Source organism: Pseudorasbora parva, chromosome 11 (assembly GCF_024679245.1).
Source record: "Pseudorasbora parva isolate DD20220531a chromosome 11, ASM2467924v1, whole genome shotgun sequence".
In the NCBI taxonomy this organism is placed as follows: domain Eukaryota; kingdom Metazoa; phylum Chordata; class Actinopteri; order Cypriniformes; family Gobionidae; genus Pseudorasbora; species Pseudorasbora parva.
Window position 1 is genome coordinate 22300008 of NC_090182.1, and position 18347 is coordinate 22318354.

At 36.3% G+C, this 18347-nt stretch overlaps 1 protein-coding gene across 3 annotated transcripts in view; it reads right to left on the reverse strand.

Annotated features, from left to right (window-relative positions):
* Positions 1-18347, reverse strand: part of pcdh1b (protocadherin 1b) — a 228579-nt gene that overhangs the window by 35614 nt on the left and 174618 nt on the right. The window contains exon 5 of one of the 3 annotated variants that reach the window (XM_067457425.1): positions 15392-16957. The exons of the other annotated variants lie outside the window; for them this stretch is intronic. Coding sequence (XP_067313526.1) covers positions 16902-16957 — 56 coding nt within the window. The 3' untranslated portion in view covers positions 15392-16901. Of the gene's footprint in view, positions 1-15391; positions 16958-18347 lie in introns of those variants that run through there. 3 annotated transcript variants of the gene reach the window in all.

The following is an 18347-nucleotide window of genomic DNA, read 5'->3' on the forward strand; positions in this document are numbered from 1 at the left end:
CATGGTTGTGTGCAAGCTCTACAACAAGGAATTTGCGTATCACCGCAGCACATCGAGCCTCAAATATCACTAATATGCTTTTGCTACACTTATTGACAAACATTGCGCTGGTCTGCTGGACTGAAATAAATAAACAATATGTTGTTGATTAAGCTTATGTATTCAGTCATTATTCAATGGTATACTAAAAATACATGTGAAAAATGACTTCTCATTGTTCTCAGGTCAAATATTTATATGCAATTAAAATGCGACCATTATGCCGCTCATTATGCGGTTCTTTTGTTGTCTCAGGTGTAAATCACAGCATTATTCATGATCGTTCACACCTCTCCGCATATGGGTTTCCAAACAAAAGTGTCTTACAAAATTGAAATCAATATATTGTTTTATGTGAATAAGCAGGCACAATGATACTCACATCAGTTTGAAGCAAAAACTGTAGGCAACAACACCCATTAGTCAAAAGTCTTGAGGATTCCTCTCCTTTCTCCTCAATGTGCGAGCTATAGTCTCTATTTTTCTGTGTCACAACATACCAGGTATTAGTTCAACATAATACACATTAAATGGTATAAAATCACTTTAATCTTCAAATGGGCACGCATTAAAACAATTGATAAAGTTTTGTGAGGACGCAAGTGAAAGTGATCTGGCATCAGGCAACACTTTGCTCTCCGTGTCAAAGAAAACAGCTCATAGGCACTAAATGTGATGTTTGCCATATTGTCGTTCTTGAATAGTGTAAAATCACTTGAATATTGAAACTGGCACGCCTTAAGCATATTTAACTGAAAAATTTGATGAGGACACAAGTGAAAGTGATCTGGCTTCGGGGTTTGCATCTGTGTGTGCATGGAGCAGTATAAACTGTGTAAAACATGCAATTACCATAGTAATTCTGAGCATCCAGATTGTATAAATATAGATCGCTGCTCCTGAATTTTCTGTGTGCCTGAATTTCATCCAAATGATATTCATACTACACACATTCATACTATATGGACATTTGTTTTTTAACGTGTCACAATTACTTATTCAAAAGAAATAAACTCAGAGAGTATGTGATTTTAGACGATTCCTAAATGGTTTGGACTATGTCGGATGAATGAATGAATCAATGAATCACATGTTTAACTGACTCAACGGTTTTGAAAAATAGTTTGAATAAATGGATTAATAGCTCGTTCATAAATACATTTGTTGCCATCTACCGGTATAACTGTATAACCTACAGACACAAGACTGAAAAATCCCACCACTAACACAGATCAGGGTATTCTCACAAAAATGAGTATAAATAGTACGAGTGTGCAATGTCGTGGAATGTATACGCCAAAACTCATTTTGGCGTGTCTATGGCACGCGGTTTTTCGCGTGCATATGAGACGCATTTTATGGCGTATTATACATACGAACCCCCCACCACCCTAAACCTACCCAAGCGCGTGTCATATATACGCCCCACTAACCTAAACCTACCCAAGCGCGTGTCATATATACGCCATAAAGTGCGTCTCATATGCATGTGAAAAACAGCGTATCATATGCACGCCAAAATGAGTTTTGCCGTATACATTCCACGACATTGCACGCTCGTACTATTTATACGCATTTATGTGTGATCGGGTTGCACAGATACATAAAGTATCTGTAGAATGATACAAAAATATCATTAAAGGATGTTGAAAGGTATATAATCTACTTGATTTGATGACAAGGAAATATAATGCATAACAGTTATTAAAAGACATTACATGAGTTATAAAAGCATTGTTTTGTTAGAGGAGGCTCTCCTTCTTATAAACAGCATATGCAATTCTAGGAGCAAGAAAAAAAAGCAAAAACTAAAAAGATGTTCTCACTAAATCTACTTCAAGCGCTGGGAGAAGAAGAGTAACAAGCTATTCTCTCATTAACGTAACCGTCAGGAAGCTGGGCTGAGTTGTTTTATATGCTGTTGTTGTTTAGAGGAACATATTAAAACAGTCAGCTTCCCATCCTGCCTATAAGAGTGCAGTCATGCAGATAAGTTTTGACCTTTTTGAGCGATTCTTCCCCTCAATGGGACACATTCAGCTTTCAGAACTGCTAGATGATTGTTTTGTTTGCTACACAGTTGTGTGATGTCTCTGTTATTCTTTTCTTCTTGTTGTTCTTATTCTCTCTCTCTTTTTCCTCCACACTCTCTCTGCCACTGTAGCATCATTTCATGCTCCAAATTCCAAATTTACCATCATTATCTGAGAAAATGGAAAGACAAAAAAGCAGCATTGCTTTCATTTAGCATTTTCTCTCTCCACACTGAACATGAAAACAGAACTGAGTTCTGTATTTGATCTGCATGGTGATTAGCTCCTTGAAGACGCAAACTTCAGGAGATAAGTCAGATCTACCATTATTTCACATACTGTTCACGTAGTAAAATGGCTTACTGTATTAAACAGAGTTAATACAAGTTAAATCTAATAGCGCCTCGGGCAAGTATCTCAAGTTAAACTGCCTATGCTTCTTTTTCTATCTTGTTAGAGGCTGAAATGAGATAACTGAGAAAAAAACTGTAGTAAAATACTTCTAAAAGATATCACAAGACAAATATTTTTTTATTTTTTATTTTTTAAGAGAGAGAGAGAAAGTAAGATTAGAGTAAAAACTGAACGGAGTGAAAATGAAACTAAAATGAACCAGAGATTATCTTAAACTCCCAATTTATTGTTTTTTTTTTCAATAAATAGTGTGTTAGCTCTCGCACACCCTTATCACGGGTGCATTAGTTGAATCAATGTACAGCATTGCTTACATTCAAACTTATCTTCCTTATTCTCTTTTTCTCAGACCTCTGGGGAGAAGTTGGAGCTACTGGATGCTTGGTGAGAGAGGAAATAGATTTGTGTCAGTATGTTATTGTACTGGGTCAAACCCCATGTTGGTCTAAATCAGTGGTTATTACTTCAAGACCCAGATTCTACATCGGGAATCAAGCGCTGACCCAACACACTAACTAAATAGTTTATCATACAAAGCGCCAGTTAAATTGAAAATGTATGAAATATAATTAGGACCCGAATGGGGTCAAAATATAAACACTAATATTTTTTTAATGAATACTTTTTTTCCTTCTTCTTCATTAAATAATAAACAGCAGTGCAAATGTAATTTACCAGCCTAACACATGGAACAAACAATAGGCTAAATATTATAATAGCATTAGCCATGTCACAAGGAAAACAAATAACTCAACATAAAATGTGGTTGAAAAAGCTTTCTGTCTTCCCTTATTAAGTGTATGCACATATTTATTAATTTATTTATTTATCCTAATTATGCATGATTATGTTAGATTCGTTTTATTTATTTTTTTGCATTTCAAATATTTCCTCCTGTTTGATTTTTTTCCAACTTGGAAGACAAATCACAGATTTAAAATACAGTTTGCAAGTAAAATACAGTTAGCTAGTCTATCAATCGGCACAAGCTTTTAGAGTTCGAACGCCCACCTGAACTAACAGAATATGGAAAACTCTTGAAAGGAAAACAACGCAGGGCATCCCAAAGAATCCCTGTATGCTCTGTATCTCTTCTGTTTTTGTCTTCTCCTTTCTTTCTTTATTTTTTTCTTCATTGTACTCCACCAAAAAAGTGCAAAGAATCAAGGGCTTTCAATATTTAAGGTGAAATATAGGAAGTGTGTATGCTGTGTGTGTGCGTGCTGCCGAACTTGTTTGATTCATTATTAAACGCAATCCATTTTTCTCTCTGCTACTGATAGTGGGCAGAGCTCCCAGCTTTAATTCCCTTGCATTGCAGATTAGAAGCTGAATAACAATGGAAACGAGTGAAAGAGGGCACAAGAAAGTGAGCGTACAACGCCATTATTACTTTTCAGTTTTTTCTCCAATTCACTTCCACTTCTATCTTACATGACAGGAAGTACGGTGCTAATGTTTGAAGCTGAAAGATGGGTAACATCAACACATTGTGCCTGACTATTAATGATGAGTTATTGTTATGGTTCCCTTAACTTGGCTTTAGGCCCTTGAAATGAACCATGGTTTTACTGCAGACACAACAAACCTTGGTTATTGTATTTAAACCAAGGTAACCAAATTAACCATGGTATTGCTACTCTAACCATAGTTTAACCATGGTATTTGTGGTAAAACTGTGATTATATAAATGGTAATCAATTATCCCAAAAAAATCATGGTTATTACTTGTACCATAATAAAAACATTGTTATTTTTCGTAAAGATGGTGGGTTATGATGTAACATACAGAAGTAGGGTAGGAATTAAGTAGTTTCTGGACTTGCTGATTACAAAGAGATTTTCTTGAGAAGATAAATGAGATGGATTCACAAAAACACAGAGGCTCTAACAAGCAAATGCGCACACGTCTCATACACACTATTTGCAACATTGCATCTGGCCAAGTTGCACAACAAGAAACAAGCTTGTGTCTGACTGCTAACCCCTTACTGGATTCCTTAAGGAAAGAGCTTTGATTTGAAATGGAAATTAATGCCATTTTCCTCTTGAGGGAACCCCTGAAGTCAAATACAGTAGCTCACTCCACCGATAAAGGCCAGAATGAGCATAAATATGCATTTCATAAGACCTTAAAGGCAGCATAAAAAAAAAGGGGGGAAAAAGCCTTGATAGTGTGATCAACACTGGAAGTCATCATATATAAAAATATATAAAAGTAAAACGGTCTGATGAAGATGCAATTTCATATTTTGTTTATAATGATGCTGAAAATAAATTCTTTTCCATCACAGGAATATTTTAAAATATCATAATCTAATAAAAAATATCCTAATATCCTAATATATTAAATTCTATTATTACACGGCTCTGTGAAATACTTGATTCTGATTGGTCAATCGCGCATTCCAGCGTTACGTTATTTCCAGATAACACCCGCTCATACGGGTACTACGAGTTATCTTGACCGGTACTACTTCTATGCTTAACGCTGGCGCCATCTTGTGGCTTAAACAGCTGTGGGTTACAATGGAAGACTTCAAGGCAGGTTTCCTTTATAATGTTTTTAATATAGATATTTTTCTTACACAAACGCATCGATTCGAATCAGAAGGCTCTATTAACCCATCGGAGCCGTGTGGAGCACGTTATTTGACGGACAGCTGCATTTTTACGGACTTCAAACACAACTACAACTAGGCTACTGCTTGGATTCGTTAGCCTGGACTTTTTAAATATAACTCCGATTGTATTTGTCTGAAAGAAGAATGTCATATACACCTATAATGACTTGAGGGTGAGTAAATCATTGGCTTGGTTTCATTTTTGGGTGAACTAACCCTTTCAGCATTCATTTTCAACATTTAGCAGCAATAGATAAAGGCTTAAAGCAGGTTGGAACTGTTTTTCTTCGCGGAAGCTTTGCGTAAGAACTAATAAAATATTTAATCTCAAGACAATATTTTGTGTCTAATAATTATTTATTGAGAATAGTAGCCGTGTAATAAGCGGGATAATGTACACCCAGCCGGTTGTTATCGCAGAATAAACCCCGACAGAGTGATCAGGACCCCAGCGCGAAGCGGAGCATTATCCTTTACATAATATTTTACCATATTTCAGTATTTTTTGATCAAATAAAAACATGTAAAAATACAATATATTGTATACTACATATATATATATATATATATATATATATATATATATATATATATATATATATATATATATATATATATATATATGTATTTAAATTTATATATATATATATTTAAATTTTAAATTTATTTAATATATATATATATATATATATATATATATATATATATATATATATATATATATATATATATATATATATATATATATATATATATATTTAAATATGATGGGGAAGAGAATGCCCCTACAACGCATTGGCTGTCCGATGTTCAACATTGTTCGAAAAATTAGGCTGAAAGAAAAAGTTGATGGTGATCGAAAGAGTAGTTTTAGGGGATGCAAGAGGACAGAGAGTCAAAACAATACCTATGGTCTGAAGGACATGTCAGCATGAGCTGACGTAAGTGTGCAACATCAACACAAATGTACACAAGGCTGTGTGTGTGCATTTTGTGTGTCAGAGAGCTCTAAAGGCCAGTGTGTGGATGTGACCGCTGTGCTGCTAATTAACCAGTACAATACTTCTACTGGCCGCACACTGAGATCTCTCCACGGTACACATCTTTACACACGTAACACACGCATGGTGGGAACACACCCACCGAGAGATCCACCACAGAGGAGCAAAGTGTCCCCTGATAGTACTCTCTCTCTCTCTCACACACACACACACACACACACACACACACACACACACACACACACACACACACACACACACACACACACACACACACACACACACACACACACACACACACGTTTGTTTTTGTGACATATGGGGACATTCCATAGGCGTAATGGCTTTTATACTGTACACCTCATACTGTATGGTTCATCATACTGTATGGTTCATAAGCATTTTGAAAAGTGGGGACAGGGCCAATGTCCTCATATTTCACCCTCTCCTTGTAATACCTGTGTCATACCCATGTCATTATACACATTTGTGTCCTCATATGTCACAAAAACATGGCCCCCCCCCCCCCCCCCCACACACACACACACACACACACGCACACACACCCTTCCTGACTTTAAAGGGTAACAATCACACCTGTGAAGCCTGCTATAATCAATTTAGTCACTGAAATGGCTGATAACTTAATACAAGTGCATATCCGTAATACATGTTAGAATTTGAATGTTTTTTAATATAACTTTTTTAACTATTTAGATCATGACAAAACCGTCAAAGCAATCAATATGCTAATGCACTACTCAATACAAAAAAAAACAAAAAAAAACAAAAAAAAAAAACTATAAACTCAAAATTCTTTCACTTGCTGGAAAACAGCCCAACATATTTATGATATTCTGCTCAAGGGTACATAAACATTTTTTGACAATAAAATGTTCTTCTGAATGAGTCCAACTCGTGATAGCAAGCAGCAAATTAATCATTGGCGGTGTGCCTTTAAACGAAGGCTTCTGGCTATTTAAAGATGAAAAAGTGTGATATTTTATTATAAAACACTTAATTATATGTCAAGTTATTATACTTGATTCAAAAAACAGGTTGTTTCTCCATAAAGTGGAAAAGCACAATTGGCTTTAAGGAGTACAGTTCCTTTTGACAAAACAATGCATTGAGCTTGTGATCTCTCTGCTTTGCATGTTGTAAACTGACAGGACAGAAAAGATTAAAGGCCTTTGTTTTAACTCTCTTCCGCTGAAAGCAGTACTATTTTCAGCTCAACATGAATTTGTTCTGTGACATTTAGGAATGGGCGGGACTTTGGCACACCAATGCTGACCTGAGTTCAGAGTTAGAGGTGTTCTGTGGCTGATGTTTGTGTGGCTTTTCGTTACAAGTGTCTTCCCACGTCCTCTGTGCTCTAGAATAACAAGTGCCCATGGGTATCAGTGGCACACTCATGCCAGTTCAGGCCATGCCAGGGCAGGGCGGCCTAACTGGGGCAGAAACACATTCGCCCTGTGGCTTACCAGAAACCCTATCCAAAGAAAACACGCCCACACACAAAATCCTACACCCTCATCCAAAAGCACTAGGGGTGTAAGAAATAAACTGGTTGTGAGTGAGTGAGTCTATGTGTGTGTGTGTGTTTTTGTGTGTGTGTGCGTGTGTTTCCAGGACTTCATTGTCAATTCAGCTGTACACTGATGCTGAGCGCCACCACCAAACGAGTCTGTGTGAGCCGCCGCAGCACTATAACAGGGCAGCTCAGTAATAGTCTCCCCTCTGACCCACATGAGGCTAGAACAACATAACACAGGAGGAGAGACAAACAACAGCTAATCCTCTGCGCACACAACAGCACTGCAACGGAGCCCATTAATAAGAGAGGATTAGCCGCCGCTAACGCTAACGAGCCGTCCTCGCCACAGGAGCACATTTCCTCTCTATCAGATATCTGCTTATCTCTGCCCGTCCCTCACTCCCTTCTCAACCTGTCTGCCTGTCACGCACAGCGCTGCAAATCACGGGCACTGTGGAAAAAGAAGGTTCGGAGAGACCGAAAACAATTAAGGGGATATGGCGAGCAGTGGGAGACGACAGGACAGAAGTGAAAGAAAACAACTGAGATGAACTTTGACAAGTGAAGCAAACAGTGGCAACTTACAAGAAAAATCTCACAATTGTGACATTATACCAGACGTTATGATCTCGCAACTGTGATTTTTTTTCCCTTCATTCATAATTGCAAATTTATATCTCACCATTTTTTTTCCCCTCGTAATTGCAACTTTATACTAGACATTGCACTTTTATTCTATATCTCCCAAATGTGATTTTGTTTGAGACTAATTTTGACATTAGATATCTTACAGTTTTGTTTTTTACTTGGAATTGCCCCTTTAGGTAACACTTTACAATACGGGTACACTAATATGCATTAATTCATGTTTGAGTAATTCACAGATAATTATGAGTTAATGTATTACTAATGGTGAACGAAGTTGTTTATTAATGATTACTACATTAGTAACTAATGGATATTCTACATGATTAATAGGTTAAGTAATCATTAAATTTTTATTAGTTAAATATGTCATAATGTATTAATTCCTAATAACATATTTATAAAGGTATCATGTTATGACTTTACTTTTTGGGGCAGATGACTATTAACTAATTCAAAATTAATTCAAAACCTATAACCACAATTACATACTACTTAATCAATTAGTTAAAAGTCATCTGCCCCAACAAGTAAAGTCATAACATGATACCTTTATAAATCATTAGCTAATGATTAATTAAAGCAGACAACTGGAAGTTGAAATGCATGGCTTTGACCCGTTGTGGTAATTAACACACTCATTTACATTATTAGTTAATATAATATGTTATTAGGAATTAATACATTATGACATATTTAACTAATAACAATGTAATGATGATTTAATCTATTAATCATGTAGAATCTTCATTAGTTGCTGATGCAGTAATCATTAATAAATGGGTTAGTTCACCAATAGTAATACATTAACTCATGATTATCTGTGCATTAGTTAAACCTGAATTAATGCTTATTAGTGCACCCATATTGTAAAGTGTTACCCTACTTTATATCTCACAATGGGGATTTTTTTTTTTTTTTTTTTTTATATACTCTTAAAAATAAAGGTTCTTAAATGGTTCTTTGGCAGGGTGTATGGTTTCATGAAGAACCTTTAATATCCAAAGAACCTTTCCATTGCACAAAAAGGTTCTTTGTAGTGCAAAAAGGTTCTTAAAACTATAAAATGGTAAAAAAAAAAAAAAAAAAAAAAAAAGATTCTTTAACTTTAAAGAACCTTTCACAAAAACGGTTTGTTGGGGAACCAACAATTGTTCTTCTATGGCATCACTGTGAAACCACAATTGTAGTTCTTCCTGGCACATTTATTTTTAAGGGTGTAATTGCAACTTTATACCACACGTTGTGTCTTTATATCTTAGAGTTGTGACTTTGTTTCTCATAATTTTGACTTAATATCTCACAATGTGATATTTTCTTAAAAATTACATTTATATTACACGCTGCGTCTTATATCGCTCAATTTAAACATAAAGTCACGATGTGACATAAGTAGTAGCAGATCATTTCTTTCATGAGTGAACCAGATTTTCATGGGTGGGGACTTAGATTTATCCATTAGACATTGATTGGATGGAGATGGATCTGAATGGGAGCTCGCAGTGACTTTTGTACTAAAAGGGGTGGGATTTAAGCAGACAATGATTGGAGAAGTACAGTGCCCTCCACTAATATTGACTCCAATGGTTAATCTGCATTGTTTATCCATAATGTTTATCTCCAGTTGGCCACAATTATTGGCTACCAATAATTGCAATGCCCATTTCCCAAGATAACAGCTCTCTTAACAGCTCTGAGCTTTCTCCTAAAATGCTGATGAGTTTGGAAAACACCTCACAAGCGATCAGAGATCATTCTCCCATGCAGAATCTCTCCAGGATCAATGCTGGTGCTTCTCTTTAGTTCACTTCACTCATTTTCTACAGGGTTCATGTCACAGAACTGGGGGTGTCCATGGCAGATGCTTCATTTTGTGCTCAGTGACACATTTGTGTGTTGATTTTAACGTTTTTATTTTTATTTTTTTGGACCACTGTCTTTATGCAAGATCCAACCACGACCTATTAAAAGATAGCAGAAGCGGTCAGATTTAGATTATTATAAAATTAATCTTTTTTTTTCATCACTTTTCTGACCCCAAGACTCAACTTATCTCTGTAATTCTCCATCTGTGATCCATGGAGAGTCTTTGGCCACTCAAACTCTCCTCCTCATGCATTAAGACAATATAGACACATGTCCTCTTCCAGATTTGTAACATCTTTAGTTGATTGGAACTTCTTAATTATTGCCCGGATGGTGAAAATAGGGATTTTCAATGCTTTAGCTATTTTCATACACCTAGTTTCTTTTTTGCAAAGCTCAACAATCTTTTGCTGCACATCATAACTATATTCTTTGGTTTTACTCATTCCGATAGACGAATGGGAATTTGGCTTTTGTGTTTCTTTATATGTATACTGGACAATTCCATGCTCATAGTTACCCTGAACAAGTAACTATGAGTGGTAATATACTTCAGAGATATTCTACTCATAATAATTTCTAGGGGTGCCATTAATTGTGGCGAACATGTACTGGAGGAAAAAACAACAATATTTATTTAATGATAATAATTATTTAATGAGTTTCTCGCTACTTTCAATTATTTTACCTCAATGAACGGTTAGAATTTTGCTATTTTTTAAATGAAAGTAAAATACAAATGTATGTGCACAGCCGTCTTTGTTCATATTTACCAAGGGTGCTCCAATATTAGTGGAGGGCACTGTAATCCATAAACCATTTCACCGGAAGAATTTACAAACTCAAGAATTTACAAAAAAAAAAAAAAAAAAAAAAAAAAAATATATATATATATATATATATATATATATATATATATATATATATATATATATATATATATATATATATATTAAAAAATTGACAGAATGCGAAGTGAGTCCAGGGCATCATTGTCAATTCAGCTGTTCACCGATGCCAATCAACATCTGGACATTTGAATAATACACATTCAAAATGGAACGGATTTACAAAGAAACTGCCAATCTTTTTCCTGTTTGAAGATGGTGAAATAAGTCAAATCTGCATATGCAAAGGGACAGTACAGGACAAAAAAAAAGGGATAGTATGTGGCGTGTGAGAGATGGAAGGTAATTTGGAAAACAGAGAGGATGGAGGTGGAGAGAGTGGATTATGCTGTGAGCTGGCACTGTCAGGCTTGGCTAGGCTGGCACAGAAGCGCAGCACTATAATAAGCACCCTCTGTTTGCCCAGCGCTAGGCCAGCATTGTGCCAGTTCGAGTGGACGGGCCAAAACCGACCCACAAAACACTAAAGACCTCGCTAATGGGATTCTCTTTACAGTCAGGCATGTCCTTAGCCAGCTCAAACAGGGCACTGGGATATAGTTGTGTGAGGACCCCAGGGGGATATACGGATCTGAGAATAGCGTGGCCATGTACGTATATTTGAAACTAGAACACATCTGCGCTAGAGGTGTTGGAAACGCGCTGAGCATGTGAGTTTGCCTGCACTGATTGATTGTGTGGTAACAGGTAAATGCCCTGTTTAGCCAAACACTGCCTCACACCATCTGTCTGAGAGCATACACAGCCAGTTCACGTAGGAAGTGCCCTTAAGACAAACATACAAACACAGACACACATATACACACATGCCGCCAAGACTTAATGTTCACTCAGACAAAATGATTGTGTAAGGCTGGAGGTCTTTTGCCACAGGGCAGCACCTAGCATGTCAAACAGCATTTTAGAGGCAAGAGTCAAAGTTGTTTATTTGCTTATACAGTGCAGTGCATGGCGATTAAAGAAAAATACTATATATATATATATATATATATATATATATATATATATATATATATATATATATATATATATATATATATATATATATATATATATATATATATATATATATATTACTGCATAGTAGGGTACTGCATAGTAGTATAACATCCTTCATCTTTAGTTTTAATATATTTATGAAAGAAAGATAGACTGTACAAAGTCCTTCTAAAAAAAAAAAAAAAAAGAGTGGCTGGAAGCGTATTGTGTAGGCGGAGCTAAAGAATGACGAGCATGCGCAGCTATTCCATTGAGAGCGTCTGAAAGCTCTGAAGCTCTTAACCCTTAAGGCATCAGTGTTTTTTTCCTAAAATGTCGATTTTGACATTTTGACAAGTGATAAAAGATAGAAACTTTCTGTAAATTAGAGAAATATTAATTTTAAAAAAGATAAATTATTAATTTTCCCAACTAATTAGCATATTATGACATCATAAGGTGGTGGCAATCTTGGATTATAGAATTTTCATGAAAAGCCACATGTTTAAATGATAAAATGCAGCACTTCTTTCCCCCTAAAATCTCCCTCACCTTCTGTTTGCTATATTTCACAATACTGAATGTGTTCAGGTAAATAGTAAATAGTAAACAAACTGTGTAAATCATCACTAATACATGGTAGAAACAAACTGAATGCATTTAGCGGTTTGCCTTTTGCTGTAGAGATTTTCCATTTACTACATACAGGCACTCTGATTCCATATATGGGGCACATATATATTATATATTATGCATTATAGCCCCTGCCCCGTGTCACTATGAGCAGCGCGTCCAGATCTGCCTCGCACACGCGCCGAGTGTGCACAGCCACGACCACTGTCATTGTCATATTGACTCCCCACCCTGCCTCCACGTTGCCCCCGAACTGTCCTGTGAATACTTCGACCTCATCTAACATATATGGTACATATACATATACATATATGATCCAGAATCAGATCTAGAAGCTGAAATTGAACAGGAAAAGCAGCAACAACAACTACAGCAGGACATCTCAATGGTATGTACTGTAACTTATAACATTATATGCTAAGAGGCTTGTCATTCTCGCGAGTTTTGCAATATTTTTGTGTGGGTTAATTCGTGGTTTATGAGGACATCCTTTGGTTTATGGACTATTGTATGCAAATTAATATTAGCAGTAGCAAGCGGAATGGATTTACACGTCAAGACTAGTGCGTGTTTACATAGAAAAACAATGGAATAGTAGCGCATTTGAATGAACAATATTGAATTGAATAGTAGCGCATTTGAATTGAAGTCGATAGCTAACCACACAAAGACATTTGAAGCAGTTTTACTCACCGCCTGCTTCCAACATACGAGCGTAAACCTTAATCGCGGAACCGCTCCATCTTTCAGCATTAGACGAGCTACAAATCCTGTGTTCAACTGTACGTTGTTTATAAACCATCATCACCAAAATGCAGGGAACAAACAAAAACTATAAACTACAAAATCAAAAAGAAATGTGTTACATCACATGTTGAGTTTAAATGTACAAACTTTAAATTCAAAACTGTGAAATGTTGGAAAAGATGTGTCACATTTAGAAATTAGCTAAACTAATTTATAAGCCCCATCATTTTCATTGAAGACCAATTACATTTTGTAAAAAAATAATAATAATAACAATAATTATTAAAAGAAGATCTCTAGATGAGCTATATCTCTGGTGGAAATTATATATTATATTATTATATCAATCATTAATTAGGCCTGCAAGTTATGATTTAATTAAATTCAGTCACATTTAGAGTACCTTTAGTTACTTGCTGACATCACCGCTATTTCTCACAGCCCACTCTTACACACATACACAATGTGTTTGTGAAAGGTGCGAGTGGGAAAACAAAAAGCATGTCTTTCATCTTGTCATCAAGCACTGCTTGAATTAGAATGTGAAAATAGAGTCACAGTTTCCTGGATGTGTTTTGTCATTACTGCTACTACACCCACTCAAGCAAAACACACACACACACACACACACACACACACACACACACACACACACACACACACACACACACACACACACACACACACACACACACACACACACACACACACACACACACACACACACACACACACACACACATTTGTTGTTGTGCAATGTGGGGTCATTCCATTGGCGTAATGGTTTTTATACCATACAAACCATATTTTCTGTCCCCCTACACTGCCCCTACCCACAGGAAACATTCTGCATTTTTACTTTATCAAAAAACTCATCCTGTATGATTTATAAGCATTTTGAAAAATGGGGACATGGGAAATGTCCTCATATTTTACCCTCTCCTTGTAATACCTATTCATACCCATGTCATTATACACATTTGTGCCCTCATATTGCATGAAAACATGCCCACACACACACCCTCACCCTGCACTTCTTTTATAATCAATGTTATTTTAGACATTAAATACCGCTCAAACAGCGGGATAGCTATAACAAAAGTTCTGCGGATTTCTTCCAGCTGAATAAAAATGTCACAAATTTTGTTGTTGTCGCTCTCCTTGACCACCTTGGGTACTGATATGCAAATGCAAGAGTGTTTTTCTTTTCTCTCTGAGAAAGGAAACATGATATTGTTGATTGCTGCTTTATGATTCATTAGAGACTGTGAAGGGGGGTGGGGGGGTACATAAGCACTGTCTTCAAAAACAAATTTACAGTTCACCTAAATAACAATTCTATATCTTTTTGCACTGTGCATTTTGTCTTTCATCAGATCTTGTCTTCTTTTGCAGTTGTCATATTTTCGATATTCTCAGTTTTTGTGACTGATAAAAGACTTATCAATATTAACAAACAACATCAATATTACTGGTAACTATACTATTATAAATGTGTGTGTGTGTGTGTGTGTGTGTGTGTGTGTGTGTGTGTGTGTGTGTGTGTGTGTGTGTGTGTGTGTGTGTGTGTGTGTGTGTGTGTGTGTGTGTGTGTGTGTGTGTGTGTGTGTGTGTGTGTGTGTGTGTGTGTGTGTGTGTGTGCGCGCACAAGTGTTTGATACATGAAGAAGTGTGTAGTATTTATATATATACATTATAATTATACACACATATATTATGTAAACCAACTTGTTATTTTAGATCTGATTAATTGCAATTATTTGGTTAAGAAGTATTCACTGTTGTATATTATATATATATATATATATATATTAAAATGCCATAGTATCAGCATCTAATGTAATCACAATATGTTTTCTTTGTACGTTTTTTTTTTTTTTTTTTTTTAATGTCAATTCAAAAACAGCTGGTCTCATGCATTTAAACTGCTCATCTGTTAGTAAAACTACAAACACAGCAAGCGGATGTTGATAAGTCCATTTATTGTACTAAAAATGGCTGAATACAAAGTACATTCACAAGAACAGCACTTTCTGCTAGACTGTCTGCAGAGCCGACAGAATCTCTATCACTGGCTTAATGTAAGTAAATGACTCATGACATTAATACAGCCTCTCTATCTACTGCTTTTGTAATCACTGTCTCAGACAAACAGAGGTACAATTCCATATGTGATCATAAAATAAGTTTTCACATTACGGATGTACCATAAATTTATATATATATATATATATTTGATAAATATCATTCAGAGCTAGTTACATATTTACACGTTCCCAATATAGAGACGAAGGAATGTCAATGACAATATTCACATCAATGTGTGTTATCAGTTCAAAGGCAAACGTGTATTTGGTGTCTGTTACATTGTGGCACCGTCATTGGTGTGAGGCAAAGAGGTCATTGCCTTCGTATAGAGAGAGAGAGAGAGAGAGAGAGAGAGAGAGAGAGAGAGAGAGAGAGAGAGAGAGAGAGAGAGAGAGAGAGAGAGAGAGAGAGAGGGGGATGGAATGGAGTTTATGTTACAGTCAACCAATCTAATTAACAAACACAACTGGCAGACATTCTATGGCACTGAGCTTCGTTTGGGTTTAAAGAAGCCAAAAGGAGAACATTTTCTCAGCTAAGCGTTCTTATTTTTGCTCTTGCTTCTTTTTACTTATGATCTTTTAGAGGGGAGACAAGAATGAGAAAGGGGAAAACATAAAGCGAAGTGCAAAGTCTTCATTCGATTCGGCTGCAGTCTTTCCACTTTCTCATAAAACATTCCCCCCGTTTTTTTTTTTATGTTGCAAGATGAGAAATACTGTGAGTTATGGGAGGAAAATAGCATTGCTGTATTTGATAAGAGGTCAGAGTGCATTAGAGAAGCTATTAAGTCCTCTTAGGTGGTTTTTCAATGAATGTGAATGGTCTGGCTGTGGCAGAGAAAAGGAGACAGAGAGGAGAAAAGTGAGGCGAGGATATTGAAAAGGAGAAAGGAGGACAGAGGAAAGACATACCTACCAAACCCGGGGTGATTGCAATGATAGTAAGACTCCAATGGGGTTCAAAGAGGACAGGAGGAGAGGGGAGGAGGAGGGGCAAGTCCATACAAAAGAGTTCATAGCAAAGGGAAGAAACGCACAGCTGAGGAGAGGCAAAAATTGAGATATCACAAATCCATCAGTCCAAAATTCCTTGCAGCGTCCTTGGACGAGAAATATCCACTCCCAAAAAGCTACGGAGAAAAAAAACCGTCAGGTTTGGGGTGACAAACATCAGCGGACAGACGCCCGTTTTCAGTCAGCTTTTCCTTTCCGACTTTGTCCATTTGGTTTTCTCATTGTTTATGTGCGAAAAAAGGGAGTTTTATATATATGTGTGTGTTTCAGAGATGAAGAGATATGTAATATGGCAATCTGTGACAAGAGGCAAGCTCTGTCTTACTCCCGCAGAGCAAAAAGAAAAACATTTTGGAAAAAGAAGAACGTTTAAGGCAGTCTTTTTTGGCCGGCCCCCTTCTCTTGGTCAACGCCCGTTACTGCACCTACAAGAGGATAGATACGACTTACTACTCACGTACTGGAACGCAATACATTCCATGCAAAATATTTCTATTAAAATGAATAATAAATAAATAAATATTAATAGTGCAATTAAAACATATCTTTAGACGAATATGTGTAAACAACATAAGGTGGTGAGAAGAGCAAGGGGGCAAGACCAAAAACCTGCTCTATCCATTCAAAATGTGGGATTAGAGCTCCTTTACTTCTATTTTATAACATTTATTAAATTTATTTTGTTTTACTGAACACTTTTGCAGTGCAGCTGGATACTCAAGTCATTTATGTCACACAGAGCATGTACAAAACTTTTTAGAGGGTACGTTGTCTTTGCAAAGTTCATTCAGAGCCTGGTTTGAACAAACCTGCCCCCCTCAGTCCACACATGTACGGCAGCAGTGCACAGATGGCCGTGCTCGTTTTTTTTCTTTCTTTTTTTCTCTGTGCTCTTGACCATTACATATAGAAACTTAAGATGGATATGGAAAGGAGATCACTAAATGAAAAAGTCAAAAGTCCCTAATAAGTTTCCAGACAATTCCTGATTCACATTGCTAAGATACAGTGTTGAGATAGACTCGTTACACGAAATAGTGCAAGAGTGACTACGATATATTTCCCACAACAGTTCCTGCTGGCCCACATTGCTTTTACAGCCAATGAGTGATCCAGAGGTCTCTCACAATGTTAGGACACAGACTCCTCACGCAGTAGGCACAGCTTGCCTACCGGGTGCAGATCAGCAGGAGAAATGCAACTGACATTTCATCTCATCAGTAGGCAATGAGGCACTGCACAGTAACAGTTTCAGCCACTGCTTCACTGTACCCTGCTGACACAAACACCAGCTGCTGCAATCTGTCCAGAGACCAGTGTGTGCCTTACGAATCCTGCATGTCACTAATACAGACACAGACTTTTTATCACTGCATTAAAGGCGACGCGCTGGCTTTGTATTCAGGACTGCCTGCTGCTGACCCATCGTTTTTGACGCGCAGGTGTAAGGTGTGGAAGTTACATAATGCAAAGTCTCTTTCCTTAATTTTGTGTGATATATATATATATATATATATATATATATATATATATATATATATATATATATATATATATATATATATATATATATATATATATATACACACAGAGGTACAGAGTACACAACTTTATGACTTGAGTAAAAGAAAAATTACTGCTGGTCAAATATTACTCTGTTACAAGTGAAAGTTGTAAAAACTGATTTTTACTTGAGTTAAAGTACAGAAGTATTTGTTTTCAAAAGTAATTAAGTACCAAAAGTAAATGTCATATTTTATGACAACGCATCATTTTATTATTTTTGTATAAATGCACACTATGCCATTATGGTTT